General features: G+C 29.2%; 1 protein-coding gene across 1 annotated transcript; it reads right to left on the bottom strand.

Annotated features, from left to right (window-relative positions):
* Nucleotides 1–265: 265 nt before the first annotated feature.
* On the bottom strand, nt 266–9,161 carry LOC135923091 (proteasome subunit alpha type-7-like). Its single transcript, XM_065457660.1, has 7 exons — nt 9,077–9,161; nt 8,913–9,032; nt 6,572–6,698; nt 4,109–4,233; nt 3,626–3,748; nt 3,170–3,352; nt 266–472 (listed from the first exon to the last, which is right to left on the bottom strand). Exons 2-7 carry the CDS (start codon nt 9,021–9,023, stop codon nt 377–379), a joined length of 765 nt encoding a protein of 254 aa, XP_065313732.1. The 5' UTR covers nt 9,024–9,032; nt 9,077–9,161; the 3' UTR covers nt 266–376.
* Between the last annotated feature and the right edge of the window lie 9,667 nt (nt 9,162–18,828).

The following is an 18,828-nucleotide window of genomic DNA, read 5'->3' on the forward strand; positions in this document are numbered from 1 at the left end:
AGGCATGCTTTTGTAATTTGTTTTATTATGCCAGCAATCCAAATCGATTCACGTAGTTCTTCTACACATAATTCAAAAAAAAAATTTTGGCGTTTTCTTTTTTTCAAAAATTTCCGTTTTTAAATTGGACAAAAGTTGTAAGAAATAAAAATATTAAAAAATAAAAATAGAATAGGTATAAATAAATTCTCAATTTTCGACCAAATGTTAAACTTAAACTTTTTCATTCTTTCTTAAATCAACTTCAATCATTTTGTAACCTTTATTTTCCGTTTTTTAAATGTAAATCAAGTAATATTTTTTTGAATATTTAAAATCCAAAAATAAAATATAAAAAATGAAAATACATGAAAAAAAAGTGAGGATAAAAATATTTTCAAGATCTTTTCTGTTGTTTTTTCCTTTCAATCTCTTCTTCCCTTTCCTTCTCAATCTTGATGATATAGCCTTCGATCTCTTCTGGAGTCAGAGTCTGTTTTTAAAAATTAAAATTTATGAGATGTAAAAATACGATATATAAATTTTCAAGAAATTAGGAAGTTGACCATTAATTAATAGGTTTAAAATAGATTCGTAGACTTTTTATTCTTTCGCCCTTCATTAAAAAGTGTACATACATTGAAATTCGCCATTGGAGAATATTTAGAGGAAATGTATAAATGGTAATTAAACGAAATGCTTCAACGAAGCTAGAGCTAACGATATTGATTACAGCTAACTTGAATATATGTCAATTTTAATTGAATCGTCAGTTTAGGTTAGTATCAATGTCATTAATTCATCCATCTTCCCTGTCGTGATGGGTGAAAGAAGAAAAGAAAATGTTTTTTTATTTGTTAGCATGAGTATTTTTTTATAATAACAGCATAAAAAATATTACTTTTTTTATTATATAAAATTGCAACTCATGCTAACAAATAAAAAAAACATTTTCTTTTCTTCTTTCACCCATCACGATTTGCCATCCCCAGAGAGCTAAGCTCCCAGCAACTCCTCCCATTCTCCGGCTGACAGGTCTACTACTGGCCAGCTATCGTTGCTATCGCCACTGACATTAGGATGACTATTCGTAATATTCCACGGCTCCACCAAGGCGATAGGTATCGTCCTCCCATTATTCTCCAATACCCCATTTTCTGGTGTTCTCTGTGTTTTCCTCACTGGCAAAGTGGTGTGAATTGACAAAGGATTCTCCCGGTTCCTACTCCTCACGCTCCGTTTGACCCTGGGACTCCGGCGCCGGGCACCTATTTGTTGTTCGCTCGTCATCCCGTCTCCTCGGGCACATCAGTCGCCCGACAGATATAGCAGACCCGCGGCCTCCTCCATGGTCTCAGCCCCTGCCGTCGGGGCTCCGGTAGCTCCGGGCTCACCTCACGATGGTTGATTGTTGTAACACGGACTGGCCCGTCGTTCATGTAACTCCTGAGAATATCATTGTTTTGTCTTAATGGCGGTAGAATCCGGCCTTCCTCGTCTACTCGACCCGAAATATGCTAACTCTGATCGTCAGACCCTCCCAATACAAACACCGATGCACTCCAGATATCATTCTATATACATACATTCCCATTTAAATTCGGGTAAAAAAAATTAATTCTCATATAAATTATTCTTTTACTTTATTTCCTAGGGGTAAAAAGAATTTTGCTCAGGACAAGTGACCCCAAAAAATCGTCTATTAATTTTAAATTTTTACACAAAAAAAAATCAGGAACAAAAATTTTTTTTTAAATAAGTTCTTCTATTTCTCCCAACTCCACTGAATAATATAATATCATTATTATTCCTCTTTTAAACCCCAATTTCCCCCGTTCAACTGTCGACACACATCTATTTTTCTTTCCAACAGATAAAATTCCTTCCCAATTTTTTGGCCAGTCCGTGTTACAACAACCAACCATCGTGAGGTGATCCCGGAGCCTCGACGGCAGGGGCTGAGACCATGGAGGAGGCCGCGGGTCTGCTATATCTGTCGGGCAACTGATCATGTACAAAATCAGTGCGCGAGGAGACGGGATGACGAGCGAACAACAAATAGGCGCCCGGCGCCGGAGTTCCAGGGTCAAACGGAGCGTGAAAGGAGTAGGAACCGGGAGAATCCTTTGTCAATTCATACCACTTTGCCAGTGAGGATAACACAGAGAACACCAGAAAATGGGGTATTGGAAAATAATGGGAGGACGATACCTATGGCCTTGGTGGAGCCGTGGAATATTATGAATAGTCATCCTAATGTCAGTGGCGATAGCAACGATAGCTGGCCAGTAGTAGACCTGTCAGCCGGAGAATGGGAGGAGTTGCTGGGAGCGTAGCTCTCTGAGGATGGCATGTCGTGATGGGTGAAAGAAGAAAAGAAAATGTTTTTTTTATTTGTTAGCGTGAGTTGCAATTTTATATAATAAAAAAAACAATTTACGATATTTTTTTTTTATAATAACATAAAAAAAACAATTTACGATATTTTTTTTTTATAATAACATAAAAAAAATATTACTTGCAACTCATGCTAACAAATAAAAAAAACATTTTCTTTTCTTCTTTCACCCATCACGACATTCCCTTTTAGAGATGAGATATTTCCTGATATTCGAATATATTCTTAACTGTAAAACTGAAGATTCCTAATAAAATAAAAAAAATTATAAAAAGATTGACACTAAGTCCTAAACCTGCCTTTTTACTTGGAACCACGAATCGGTCTTTTCTTGAGGACCATGGTCGGGATAGAAAAATGGATATATTATATCCTATGCCTTTTTACCTCCGTCTAGGAGAATAAATTGAGTTCAAGTTGATATGCCTTAATATTTGTGAGTCAAAGTTTAATACGGGTTAGGGGGAAAAATCCAAACCTATGCTTGGAGATCCGATTTAACAATAAATTTCTCCCGTAGGTAAAGACATAGGATATAGTTATATATCTATTTTTTTTAATTGAAGGGAATTCGATTGAATTTATGTATATTTTCAAAGGAAAAGTGGCACTTGTTGCCATAAAATAAAGTGGTGATTTTGGCTACGGATTATAAAATATTATAAAAATGTTGTATAAAATGGAATAAATACACTCAATGATTATTTTACAGGAAAATAAAACCTGATATGGCAAACAAAGTTATTTGGGCTAAATGTTCAACTAAAGGAAGGATTAAATAAAGAAACGAACCTTGTAAGGCATTCCTCTTTCCATAATCCCGATCTCCATGGATTTCCCGCCACTTTGAACGACTTCGAGCAGAGATTTAACGGCAAGAGAAATGCAGCCTTCCTTGGTAGCAACTTCAGTTTCAGTGTAATTTTTTTCCAAAAATTCTCTGACCGTTTTAAAGCCTCTCCCTATAGCGTTAGCCTTGTATAATATAATAAAGAAAAAGGAATATTATATTTGTAATTTTATTCCGTGATAAATAAATTTTTTCAGGACTTTAAGGATAAAAATATTTCTATTTGACTATAACAGTGAAATTCAACTTGATGAACACCAAACTAGAGCCCTACAAGTTTATCCAAACCTGGACCATATGGCTCGGGAAAAATATTTGGACAGATTAAAAATAAAAATTTGGTGTAGGTGGAGAATTCTAGGCGAAATGGAATTGTCTTAAAATTAAATAAAGGATACCTTCCATTCTAGATGTGTACCGGCTGGATCCGTTTGAAATATATGGGGACTGCCATCTTGATCAAACCCAGCTAAGAGGATAGATATGCCGAAAGGACGTCTACCGTTGCTTTGCGTGTATTTCTTTTTGATATAAAAAAATATATGCATTTGTATTGATAGTAATCTCAAATTTGTGTCAATCAATATCATTTTATCGTCGGTTGAGAAATGCAGTGGTCTATCTGACCATAAATTTTCTTAAAAATATTCGCGGTCAACGTTACCATGCAATAGTGTTTACGTTGATAGAGTAAAAAATAGTGATAATCAAAAAAATAATAGGTTACCTCAAAAAATTCCGAAAATGTGAAGATAGAGCCTTCATTACTCAAACTTTGATTTATTACAATATTTAATAAACATTTAAAAATCCTGTTTTTCTTATACTTTTGTTTCGATTTTTTTTTAAAGTTAAATTAATTAGTTTTTTTAAATAAAAACTTGTTTGTAGGATGCGATATATCGGGAAATATGTTCGACAGAGACTGGATCCTCGAAGGTTAACCTGTGGCTCTGACACTCTATTCTGGCTCGGTTTATGAGTACTCTGGCGTCAGCTGTTAGACCTGAATATTATATGTTTTATAATCATTAAATTTCCGACAAATCTTTCGGAAGTCACCTCCCCCCCCCTTCACATATGCATGAGGTCAGGCCTCATATATTTTAAGTTAACTCTTGGGTGGTAATCTGGGGCATAGGTACACCTCAGATTTTAAATGGTTACTGTAAAAAAGATCTTTAGTATATGGATTATGTTTTTTTAAGTACCCTATGTTTCTGCAAAAATTCGTGTAAGCAAGTAAGCCTAAGCACTGAGGCTGCATCCTGGTTAGACTTAATTTTTTATGGATTCTGAAAAATGAAGCTAGTTGCACCTCAGCTCGAATTATTTTTATAAATACATAAGAGGAATCCTGTAATGTCTACTTAAATATTTTATAAAAATTTAGGAATAGTATCATTTCCAAAAAAATCATTTTAATTCTTATATACTATACATAATATTAAATTAAATGGCAGGAAATTGTAAAAAATCAATACAAAATTTCTTTTTTGATCTAAAAGTATAATCTTTGTATAGGTAATTTTGATATTAAATTCTTTATTCAATTAAGTAGTTTTTAATATGTTTAATTGAATGAAGGCAGATGATGGTAAAAAAAGTACGTTATTTTTTGCTATTTTTTAAAACCCTCCCAAAATATAAATGTTAGGAGGCTAACATTTTGCCTATTTCTTAGATTTGTAATCATGATTACACGATAAAGGGATATAGAAATTTATGTTAGAGAGTGTTTAAGTATTTAATTAGTAACGTTTTTGTCTATGTTGTAATTGTTAAACCAAATTACAAAGCCGAGGATATTCAAATCTACTCAAGAAAAAAGAATTAAATTTCGAATGCAAATGATTTAAAGAAAGAGGAATAAAAAAGAATGATTATTCAAATTAAAGAAAGTTCAAAATTTTTTTCAGTTTGTTTATAAAACATTATGTAAATGAATTATAGAAAAGTATATATATATTCGAGGATATTTGTATAAAAAAAGATCATGATTTTACGAACTTAATTATAATTTTTAATTTTAGATTATTTTAATTTTTTTTAATTAATTTAGTTTGATTATATTTTTAACTTATTATTTAATAAAGATTTAGTATCATTTTAGTTCTAACTTTTCTGATTTGACGAATATTATAGAAAAATATATATAATCGAGGATATTAGTCTGATTTAGTATCAGTTTAGTTCTAACGAGGATATTAGTCTGATTTAGTATCATGTTATTTTAACCTTTCTTATTTGACAACGAATTATAATCTTCCAATTCTTATTTTAATTGTTCTAAATGTTACAGTCTATTATTGTTTTTAAGAGAATGTGTAAAAAAAAGGAAGAAAAAAAGGGCGATAGTCTACTTATTTTTATACGAAAGATTTTGATATAATTTTGAATTTGATAAAATTAATTTTTGTTTTAAAGTATTATGATACTCGAATTCAGTCAGTGGAACCATATATTCCCACGTTTTATAAGTCGAACTAATAGCTGTTACATCCCATAATCTGAGGATTTACTATAGATACATTATATTTTAACCTTTCTTTGCTTACTAAATTTTTAAAAAAAAATCAAAGGGGACCGCACCAATCGTGCTTGATTTATTGTGGAATGATACTTTTTTTTTGAGAGCGGTAAATACCGACCCTAATTCTGATATTTAATATAGATGAGCCATATTTTTTTCTTATGCTAAACTCAGCAAAGGTTGGTTCCTTTGGTATTCGGGTTGCCTATGAATATGAGCACCATACATTTGCACGAGTTGAATTTGTGCCCGAAGTCGTTCCACCTAGTGTTGTTAAACGACTAGCGGTAAACCACTCGGTTCGTGTCTCGATAAAGATGGCGGCGAAACGCTAACCACAATATTTTGGCTGAAAACTACCACGCAACCCTGGGGATTTTGTTCCATAGGTGAACAGAAAGGTTTGAAACAACTGTTAACGAAATCAGGTGCCTGACTAATATTTTTGGCTAAATTATTAAGTTAGCCATTAAAGAATCGAGCCTACCAAACTCTTCCAAATTGTTAAAACGGTTAGTACCAACGGTATAGAGTTTAAGGAGGAATATTATGGCGCCAAATTAAGGACTAAATATTCTAGTTTCAAGATTTACACTCTAAAATAAATAGATTGCTAAAAAAAAGGACAAAAGTGATACTGATATGTAATCGTTTTTTTTTGTGATTAAAACTTGGTTTTGCCTCAATAAATATCGACAAATTATTTTCCGGTTACACCTTCTATTACAATCAGTTATTTATAACTCTTCGCGCAAAAAATAAATTATGCAAATATAAAATGTGGAGTGAGGTAATAAAATAAATATTTCACCGGCAAATGCCATGACTATATGGTCGTCCAGGGAACATATTTTCCTGATTGTGCGTTCTTCTTGCAATTTGGCGATGGATTTCTTTTCTACTCCCAAGACAACCACGTCTCTACCTCTAACGCCGATCTAAAATATAATTGTTGACATATAAATAGTGGCCAGAAATTTTAAGTGGGATTATCGAAACCTAATAGAAAGTATACATCGGATAGATCAATAATGTAAAATGCTTGGAATTAGGCAGCAGTTATAGTTACCAGGTAATCAGAACAAGATATGAGTGTAAAATGTTAAAAGTCGGATTCGGGTAAGATCATAAACCAAAAATAACATAAGCCTAAAGATTTTGCACATAGCCGGCAGAAATACTTTAAAATCTATTTGCCTAATCTAGACACTTATATAAATATCTAATATCTTAATCGGGCCAGTTTGGCAAATCGATACATCGGACTTTTTAACAATACTAATTTCAATCCGCTTATGTGTCCCTCTTTTAAATCTAACGAAACTCTGCATGATGTATAAACCTATGGCATCTTATTTGAGCTCTAACCCAGTTAGTTTCGGAGATGTGGTGGGTCAAAGCTAAAAACAGCGTCCTACCTAATTCAGGAAAACCGATAAAATAAATAGATAGATAGAAATCTACATGGTATCATAAGATAGCCATTAAATCCCTTTCTTAGATATAATTTAATAGGTGTTTTTTGATTTCCGGAAAATGTAAAGGTTGATTTTTCTCTCTCTCATTTTTAAGTTTTTTAGTTCATTCTTCCATCCAATGAAAAACCTTACTAAAACATTTAGAAATTCCTAGATAATTCTTCTAATTCTGTTGAAGAGTTAACATCTACCAACGAAAGTTGTGAGAATTAAATTTAAAAAAAAGGTTGACCATAAAACAAATAATAATTGAGGTATTTTAAAGTTTTGGAAGCAGGAGATTCCTTTTCAAATTAGCCAGTAAAATTTTATCAGCCTTGGAGATCGGCTTCAAGTGAAAGGTTATCTTATTGAAGGAAAGGCAAAAAGACAAACACGATTAAAATAAATTATTTTGTTTAATATTTATAGAATTATAAAAATAATAAAAAACAGAATTATAATAATTAACTGAATAAAAAAACTGAAAGGTAGGATAGAATAAATTTTCAAAAAAATAAAAAAGTAGCAATAAAATCTTGAGAAAATTTAGAAAATAAATTTAAAACGCCATGAAATTTTCTGGTATACTGTGGACTTTAAGATATTACCTTTCTAGAGTGGTGGGCTATTTAGGGTGTGATTTCTTATTGCCACCATAAGCAAATGATAGGCCATAAATAAATAAATAAATTAGGCTAGCATGCACCTCTATTATCAATCTTGCTGGCACTTTATTTTGGGCATGAAAAGAAAAGGACAAGAATAACATGTTCATTTTTTTTCAAAATTCCTTGATTTAATTATGTTGGTCCATGACAGATCAGCTATAAGTGATTTTTAACCCAAAATGCCTACCCGCTTATTGTTCTAAATTTTTTAACCAACTCACCCATGTTTTTAAAATTTTATCCATTCACCATCTAATTTATCTAAAAATTTGTTTAACCAACCCAACCAATGTTTAAAAATTATTTTATTGGTTGGATAGGTCTTTTATGTTTTTACTTAAACTTATAAAATATGCAATATAGTGAAACAAAAACCCATCAAATGTTTAAATTTTTTTTAGCCATCACACCCATGCCCCTACAAAGTAAGTAAGAGATATAAATCTATGGATTTCAAAGCTGTTAATAAAAATGGAAATGTTCAGTCGAAACCTTCAAAATAAAAATATTTTATATTTGAATGAACCACTAGAAATAAATATGAAGATGATAAATATTAAAAATGCCTATTTATTGGAAAAAATGGCAATAAATACTTTACTCCCTCTTAAAACTGTTCTCTCAAAACTCTATTTTTGCAAATTTGTATTATAGTCTAGGCAACTTCCAAAAAAATTACTCCTTTCTATGAAATCAGAAATGTTAATATTTATTTTAAAATATAGAACTTATTAACTTAAAATATCAATCTTTATATTTTATGTATTTATTTTTCTCTAATATTTTTAAACTAAAATTACATTCTACAATTTACTATCAAAAATTGCATTTAGATAATTTTCTTGATTTTGATCTGTGGTAAAGAAGCAAAAAATTTTGTAGAATAATTTATATAAATTTTAGGTTTATTGGTTGTAGATATTTATAAAAAACGAGATCAATTGTAATTAGGATCAAAATATATAAGCTAGAAAACTTAAGCATAATATCAAAAAGATTTTTTGAAATAAATTTAAAAGTTTACAGCAGTCGATCCTTTGACAACAGCTTCTTGTGCATATTCTACCTGAAAAAGATGTCCGTCAGGAGAAAATACGGTTATTGCACGATCATATTTAGATGCACCATCAGCCATATTTAGTTCCTATAATAACTTAACCATATGAATTGTAATAAAAAATTTCTTACTTTTTAAATGGTTGTAAAAATTTATGAATATATGCTACAACAGACTCAAATTTATTTTTCATAGATCTTGAATAATAACCTGAATTTATTATTTTATCGGGCTTTTAAACAACAGTACCTATGGTGCAGTATATTTACAATTATACAATTTAATATGAATAATGAGAATAATGAATTTTAACTAAAGAATATAATTTTTAAAAAGTGTAATATTTTTGATATTTCTAATAAATATCTACGCATTCTTCGATATCATTATATATATAAATATCTTTGTTCTGGTAAAAGTAATGATGTCACAAATTTTTATTAATTTGGTAAAACGTATGGATATTAATAGAGCAGCGCAAATTGAATTCTAAATACCCAAACAGAAACAGGGTTCGTAAATTTTTAATTAACAAGAGCGAGTTGGTTTATAAAATATGATTAAAAAAATACTTTTACATAATATTATTCTTAGAAGTAGTTATAAAATATATATTTTTTAAGGTTGTCCAAAATATTTATAAATTTCTAAAGTTTTGAATCTTTAATAAACTTAAATTTTAATGAAATCGTATATTAAATCCCTTTATAAAGTTTTCTAAGATTATATCTGTTAATATGTTATTATATTTAGCAAGTCTGGTGATATTGGTATCCGATCCCCGATACAACTTTCCCTCTCACCCTTTATCTCATCTCGTTTTGCTGCACAATCTATCATCGATAATGGATCCACTCCTTCAGATACTGATCTCTTGCAGGCCTTCACCTTTTGGGACACAAATGCTCACCCACCCTTAGTCGTCCCGCTTCCAGCATTTAGAAAAACCGGGATGCTCCTCTGATCGCCCGTTCCGTTGAATACTTATTTCGAACAGGCCCTTTGAGGATAATCCCAATAATTTAGTAAAGCTCAGGTTACGAATGGTTGTAAGCCATCCCATGCTCCAATCATGGCCTCCTCTTGACTGGCGAACACATAGGCGTAGCCAGGATTTTCCTAGGGGGTGGGTAATTGAAAAATTACTGGGGGCTTCGCCCCCAGACCTTAATTGGGCGGGTCGTCGACCCGCTTTTGCTCGGCCTTCGGCCGGGTTACCTTAGTCTATATATAGTTATAAAATATTTTTACAAGATGGGAGGTTTTTATAAAAAAATAAGCCTGGAACAAAAATGAAATATATTTTTAATATAAAAAATATAGTAAATTACTTGTATATACATTATTATAAAAGCATGGTAATAATTTATTCCAAACAAGTATAAGAAATTTATTTATAAAAAGTAAGTAGACATATAGTTGATATTCCTCTATTATATAGAATTAGATACAAAATACTAGGTAAAATTCCACTTTTACAGACATATTTGACAGTTAGAAATATATTATAGATAATTTCTTATCAAATTTTACTAATCAATGCTCTTGATAATATATAGCAACAATTTACATTTAATTATTTTGGCTTATTTATATTCCATTTCTTAAAAAACATTTTTGGTTCACTTTTTTTATATATTGTATAAATTATAATTAATAGTTTTATAAAAAAATATCAAATTTTACATTCTTTCTTTCATATTATTGTTTAAGATATATGCATACATTTTTAGGGGCCAGGAAGTTGGGGGAGGACTAAGGGGGATATTTTTTATTAGCTATGATATTCACAAAAAGTGATAAATTTCTGAAGGGGGGAATTTTCCCTTGCCCCCTCCCCCTGGCTACGCCTATGGGCGAACAGCTACGCAGTTAGCCTTCCACCTTAGCTGTAATGCCTAGCTTCCCTTTATTTGCATAGACTGTGGCCATCCCATCGAATCAATACCATCCCTTGCTCTGCAAGTTCTCCCATGGACCACAACCGCGTGATAAATCTATTAACAACATCCTCCTAGCTGCTCTTAAAAAAGTAAATATTCCATCCACCCTCGAACCAATGGGCCTCTCAAACGAAACCCCATACACCCCGATGGCATATCTCTCATTCCCTAGACCAATGGTCTCCCACTAGCTTGGGACTATATCTGTGTCGATTTGCCACCACCTCTCATTTTCTGCTATCGAAAAAGGCAAAATCCTAAAAAAATAAATATTCTTGCCTCACTAATACCGTGTTTATCCAAATCGTTACCAATACCATAGGCATGTTCGGAAGTGATGCTCTCAATTTCATCAAAACTATAGGAAAAAAAATGAGGCAGATCTCAGGGGACCCCAATGAAGGATTTTACTTTCGTCAGCATGGAAATCTGCCGGTCCTTTTTTTAAGCATTCACTCTTCTCAAGGGTGATTTGTACCCTTTTTTTAAATTTGATTTTTTTAATCTCATTTCTCTTTTATACATACATATATTTTTAATTCATTTTTAATATATTATTTGTTTTTTAATATATATTTTTAATTATAATTTGTTAATGAAAAATTTGTTTTTTAATAAAGTAAAATTATCGAAGAAAAAAAAAGAATAGAAAAAGCTTATTTATTTATTTTCATTTGAGTTTCCAAAGTTTTGAATTTATTTTTTTTGATATATTGAACGTAGCTTAAAATATTGATTATTTATACTACCTTAATTCTCATCTTCCCTCCTATGTCAAATTTAATGACCATTTTATATTTACTTGCAACCGAAATGAATATATTGAAAACTATTTGTTGTGATGACCAAATTGATCGCTATCTATTAACTGATCGTGATCTATTAAATAAAAGATTTATTTTTTTTATTCTTATATTAAATTAACTTTAACCTCGCGGAGACTCGTTTTATAAAATTAACTCAATAATTCGACATAAATAACTTGATAGATTTTGTAAACTATATAAACTTAGAAAATTATTGTACTTACCAGTTAAAAAATATTTTTAAAATAAATTTATTTAATAAAGTTAAAAGTCTGTTTCTCATTTTTTGCCACCCTTAATACTTTTATAACAGATTCTGTCAAACCAACGATATTTGAAAATTTCAAATTTAAGTTGTATGGAAAAATATGAGCCTTTTCCAAGTAAGCCAAGAGATAAATTCATAAAAAAGATTATTGAACAAACACGCACTATTAACTACTAGACACTTAATTCTTTATTTACATCAACGTCTCTAATAAGGATCTTACAACCCCCCCTCCCCATAAACAAATTACGGTTTAACTCTCTTTAAGTTGTCCCCTTCCTCCTATTAATAGTATCAACACCTCATCCTCAACTTAAAATTATCATGAAAAACAAAATGAAGGAAATACATATCATATGACCTACTCGCCTCAAATTATATTTAAAAGACGATTGGCGAAAGTGTCTTCTAAACAACCGAAACCTTATCCCAAAATAAAAATTGATCTTATGTCATGTACCCCCCACCCCATCTCTAGTAAAAATTGCTGTAACATTCAACAATCTGTTTAGTCAGTAGATATAGCTCTTTCGTGAGGAAAGGACGGTGAATTTGAAATAGTAACATCTATTCAAATTTTATATTAAGGTTTTTCACTATTTGAAACTTTATTTAATCAAATGAAATGAAAGCCTTTATTTTAAAACTACTAGAGGGCGGCCCTTGGAAACGTTGTCCACAAAACATTATTTGGAAATTATATATATTATATAAAAACAATGACATTAATAAAAAATTGCTGCAATATTATTATAAATTTTATTCAAATTAATTGATCAAATGACCATCCATCCAATAAAAACCCTAATCAAAATTATTTCAGGCATCATAATTCAGGATAAGAATAATAAAGAAACATGGTTAGTGATAATCAACTGGCAGTTACTAACTGTTATATAAAAGGTCAAACTGGGTTATAATATTACCTTTTAAAATTATTTATATAAATGAGTAGAGCGGTTAATACTCAATAAAAATTTCATCTTAGAAAATATTTCAAAAATAATATATGAAAAAGTTATAGTTAGCATATAGGCATTAAGTACTATACTAATTTTATGTCTATATAAATAAGGATAGAAGGAGTGGGGGTTAGGTAACTGCTTCCTAGGGTAGGGAGTAGAATATATTTTAATTTTAGAGATAAATGGCACATTGCCTCATTCCCTCATGAAGATGCAGTGTGTCTGCTTTATTCATAGGAGTATAAATAGCTTCTTGTGAAACTTTATTTTTAATACTAAAAAAAGTTCTAAATATGAGAGAATCCAAGAAGGAAGATCGTAAACAGAACCTAGTATTATCGGCTTATGAAAAAAAAGACATAACCTGCATATCCTCTTAATCCATATTCCTATTTATCTATTATTTTATCAGGTGGCGAAATAGGAAGCATAATCTTATCCATTCCCGTAAATGGCCTCCAATCAACCTCTATCCCCGCTTGATATACCTCATCCTTTGATCAATTCACAAACATTTTTCCATAACTACCAAGCTTTTCGACAAAATCTTACATGTGGTTGTTCAAATATGTTTCCACTAATCATCTAAATATTGACTTTCTGACCAATAAAATTTGCAATTACGGGATTTTAGTGAAGCCATATTAATCTAAGCACGGGCCAGGCAGTATATTTTAAAACCAACTTTTTATAAAAATCTTCATTATTAGCTACAAGTCTATGGAAATTAAGGTTAAATATAGGCTAGACCACAGAGACGGGCAGCTAGAAAAAAGAGAAGAGATTCAGATATGTAAAAATAGGATATTTTACTTTCAAAAAAATATTATATAATATAATTATGAGATCTTAGAGCCGGGCCGTAATATACCCAGGCCGGGCCTTAAAATATAAAACTCGGACCGTGCCTTGATAATGGCACCTCTACAGGTCTTTAATATAATTCTAATAAAATATAATAAAATGAACCATATTTTTCCTAAATAAAATTGCTTTTCATTAAACTTTTTTTAAAAAAAAATTGTATATATTTCTGATTTTAGTACAAAAAAAAATTAGAGAATACAAAATTAAACATAAAAAATTATTTTAAATTTATATAATTATTTTAAAAAAATATAATAATTTATACAAATTTAAATCTAAAAAATTATTTTGCGGAAAAGGGGTAGTTTTGTAGTTAGGAAGGCTGGATCGATATAAAGTAAGAGAACGAATCCAATAGTACGAACGAACAAATTGAACAAAACGCTGCGTTGCAAGCTACAATAATGCCTTTCAAAATGGCCTCGTGTAAATTGGTAAGATTACCGTTTGGCATTAATGAACAAGAATAAATAATACAGAATAAATAGTGAGCTATTGTATTGAATAATTAAGGAAGAATGATGATTTTATTTTCAACTAAGATCAAAAAACAACAAAAGTAAAAGTAATCATGATCATTTAAGTATATATACAAAATTAACATCAATTTAATATTAAATAAAAATCATTGTATAACTTTTCAAAACATCAATTTAATATTAAATATAATATAATATATCGTTTTAATCCTTAAATCTTCTACAATACAAAATCCATTAATAAACATTGTTACTTGTATTTAACAGGCATTATCAACCATTAAAAAAAAACGCAAATAGGTGTTTGCATTTTTTGACTACTTTTTTTATTCGTTGTTTTGTAATATTATATAAAAATGTAATAAAAATAACTTACTTATAAATCCTAAAAGAGGAAAGGAATATTTAGAAATGAAAGAAATAAGAAGGCAGACGATAATATTAATTTTCAAAGAGAAATCCTTTATTTAAAACTTGTTTAAAATTTTGAATCGACAATACTAATAAATAGGCAACCTCTATTTAGACAAGGGATGCGTTAGTTTTTTTTATTAAAAAATTACGGCAAAACGTAAACGCTCAATTTGTGCGCCTGCGCACTATAATAAATAGAAAGTATTAGTGTTGCACACCTTTTTAAGACACGTAGCTTTTTTAAAAAAAAATAAACAGTACCGTTTTAACTATGTTTAAACAACAATTTAAAAAAAGAGTTATCTATTGAAAAGGATTAGCTTGAGATCGGTTAGATCAGAATTACATATGTTTAATAGGGATTTTGCCCTGGTGGTAATAAAAGAATCTATTTGCCCTCAGAATTTGAAGTATCTTTTTTTTTTTATTAAATCAAACAACTATAACGAAAAAAAAATGTAAAAATGTAAATGTTATCAATATTATTGATCTTTATATGACAATAATCGAATGTCGCAATGTGTACTTATTTGAATTATCTATTATATTTTAATCCCTCAACTAGTGTTGTTAAAAAGCCGGGTTAGGGTCGATTTTATAAAACGGCTCGATTAAGATTATAACCAAAGTAACACTATGTAAGTAAGTCTAAAGATTTTACTTCATAGCTGGCATGCTTGCACATCTATTTTGCCGAATCTCGATGTAAATTAATTATCATTTTAGCTAAAATCTTGATCGAAAAATCGTCCCTACCTTCGATTGAATAATAATATCACGAAATTAAACAATAATCAATTATATGCCAATCACGATGACAGTAATGTTGTAATTATATTTTTGCGGATGATATATATATAAAGATATAATAATAAATAATAATCCTTGATTGACAGCTCTCTCGACACTCCAACGCCCAATCACAACATAAGTAATTTTGTTTTTCTCGTTAATATGGTGACTTTATTTCTGGATCTGATCACGTCATCATAAGGAGGACTCCTACATTAATATTATAGGTCAAAATGAAATATAAAAAAATACCTAAAATTTTTCTGTCCAAAATATAAATTTAACCGACACGGTTGTATTCCATCCAGAAGGGAAAATAATTTAATAAGTATGCAAATAAGAAATTAGATAAAATACGGTACGATTAAAATATGAAGGTTTGGTAGATTGCATCTGTTGTCTGTATAAGAAAAAAGAATATGCCAAGATAAGGTTAAGGTCTGTTATAAACGTTATCATATATTATGAATATTCAAAATGAAATGGTTCCTCAAGGGAAAAAGTAAAAGATTGATCTTTTTTATTTTTAATTTCCAATCCTAATAGTAAAAAATTCGATAAACCTAATTGCCTCCATTTTATAGACGAATTATTTGATTATACTATTGGGGAAACCTTATATTTTTTTAAAATATTCTTTCTTTCTTTCTTTCTTTCTTTCTTTCTTTCTTTCTTTCTTTCTTTCTTTCTTTCTTTCTTTCTTTCTTTCTTTCTTTCTTTCTTTCTTTCTTTCTTTCTTTCTTTCTTTCTTTCTTTCTTTCTTTCTTTCTTTCTTTCTTTCTTTCTTTCTTTCTTTCTTTCTTTCTTTCTTTCTTTCTTTCTTTCTTTCTTTCTTTCTTTCTAATAGGTAAAAATATGTCACTTTTTTGTAAAAAATAATAAGCTTATACATTTAAAAATTTTAAAATATACTAATTTTCAAATGCATAAATGAATTAAATGGATATTTGAAAATTCTAAAATTAATCGTATTTAAAAAAAAAATTCAAATAGCAGCATTAGAGTTTGAAAACATGGTATGCTTTTCTCTGTCACACAGCACCTGGAAAAAGAATGAATCTAGTTTAGCAAGACGATTATTCTCTTTAAGAATTGAAGGTCAACTGCAGTTGCCTTCCTTGTTAATCGCTAAAGCGGCTATTCCTCATAATAGAGGATATTTATAAATTTTCATAACCTTTACTCTTTAATGACATTTTTTAAATCAAATCAATATATGATAAAAACCTTGATCATTAAAGAATTCTCAAAAAAATAAATTATTTTTTTGAAATCGATATTAACATTTGGCACAGATGGAAACACCTTATTGTTTAATGAAAATTTTTTTTAAAGACATGTGACATTAATATATTAATTTAGTATATAAAAAGTTAAATTTTTAAAAAAATTATGCAAAGGTCGAGATAAGGGGGAAGGGGGTGTAATTGAAGTCAGGAATGAATAAATGAAAGAGGAAATAAATATATAAATAAAATAAAAAGAACAGAATAGAATAGAATAGAAAAAACTGTCCCCTTGAACAAAGTGTGTTAATGAGAAAACCAAAAAAATGATTAAAATTTACTCCATTTTTTTTGGACTGACTTTGAAATTATCGAAATTTCGGTATTTTATTTTTTTTTAAAAATAAAATTTCTGATATTTTTAAAAAATCATATATAATAGAAAAATCTTTAAAAGTTGATCTAAAACTTTTTATTATTAAGAAAATAATTTCGCATGGAATTGAATTTTCTACAAAAATTTTAAATATTTTATTCGTGGATTTTTATTGTGTGATATTTTCTCCTTATTTGATTTCATTTTGTAATTTTTAATATCTTAAAAAACGGGGAACAATTAAGTTAATTTAATCCCAATACTTTTCTAAGAACTCCTTTTATGCGCTACTGCATTTGTGATTTGTCTTTTTACAATTCTATATTTTGTCGAAAATATGATTTTCTTTAGGCTGTGTCCAAAATATCGAAAAATTAAATTCGCAAATTTTCGAAACTTGAATGAAAATAAATAAATAAGCTATTTTAAATATAAAAATAAAAACATATCCAAAATTTAATTCTAGAAAATTTTATAAAAATTTTATTAAAATTTGTGAAAGTTTTGAACTCTTGGAAATTATTTAAAAAAGATTTGGACATAACCTTACTAAAAAAAACACTCAATTAAGTTTTAAAGATAACATTTCTCATGTTAGAATCTACAGATAATTTTTTATTTATCAAACATATGTTGTCTTCTAGCTTTCTCTACTGAATAGAATCAATGCTTTTATAATGCTCACAAATTGACCGTTTACTGCGTTGCAAAAGCCAATAATGCATTTTAAATGGCATTGTGAAAAATTGGTAAAAATTACCGTTTTTAGCAACCATTTAAACAGACGCAACAAGTTTTGCATTTGTTTTCATTTACTTTTATCTTCATTTTGAAATATTACACAAAAATGTAATAAAAGGAATATATTTAAGAATTAAGGAAAGTAAAAAGGCAGAAGATAAGATAATTTTCAGACTTTGTTAAAATTTTGAATCGACGATATTAATAAAAAAAAGGCAACGTCAATTTAAACGAGGGACGCGTTACGTTTTTTTATTTAAAAATTGCGGCAAAACGCCAACGCGCTTGCGCAATATTATTTAGAAATTAGGAACACAAATTAAGGCTTCAACCAGTTTTAAGATTATCATATTATACTAGCACGAAAAATTTGTTGTGGACACAAGAATTTTCTTGGGGGAGGAGGGAATGGGGCTAAAGACACTTTTCAACATAGTTATGTCCCCTGCAACAATATGACAATAATAAATCACAATTTTAAGTATTTATAATTTTAATAATTTTTTTTTAAAGTTTAGTTTATTATTATTTGTATTGTTTAGTGTGTATATTTATATTATATATTAGATAATTAATAATTTTAATCATAGATTTTTTAATAGAATAAAATATACATAGATTCTCTAGTAAAAAAAAGAAGAAAATTAACAGCTGTTTTAAGTATAATTTTTTGTGTTAAAAACAATTCATATTTTTATATAAATATAATATAAAAGTAGAACATTGTTTAAAAATAATCAAAAGGGAATCCATAATAATTCTTCTGCTACCCCCCCCCCCCCCCCCCCCGAATTTCTTTCTCAATTCCCTGTCTACATGATATTTTTTTAAAAAATGAACGAATGAAAGAAATAAATAAAAATGAAAGAAAGAAAAGAAATAAATAAAGAAATTAATTATTTACTTAAAATATTTATTTTTTCATTTCCATTATGTGAATCACCGATTTGTTAATAAGATTTTTATTCTTTTCAATTTTTTATCGATATAAAATAAATATTTGTAA

The sequence above is a fragment of the Gordionus sp. m RMFG-2023 genome, chromosome 2, assembly GCF_954871325.1.
Source record: "Gordionus sp. m RMFG-2023 chromosome 2, tfGorSpeb1-WG-v2, whole genome shotgun sequence".
NCBI lineage: Eukaryota > Metazoa > Nematomorpha > Gordioida > Chordodea > Parachordodidae > Gordionus > Gordionus sp. m RMFG-2023.

Bases quoted from the DNA above. Each gene is read 5' to 3' on its own strand.
- LOC135923091 (XM_065457660.1), bottom strand. From the start codon at position 9,023: ATGGCTGATGGTGCATCTAAATATGATCGTGCAATAACCGTATTTTCT. The intron at 4,234-6,571 runs GTGAAATATTTA...TATAATATTCAG, and splicing joins TATAGTCATGGCATTTGCCG to GTCTAACAGCTGACGCCAGA. The intron at 3,749-4,108 runs GTTTTTATTTAA...TATATCAAAAAG, and splicing joins ATATCGCATCCTACAAACAA to AAATACACGCAAAGCAACGG.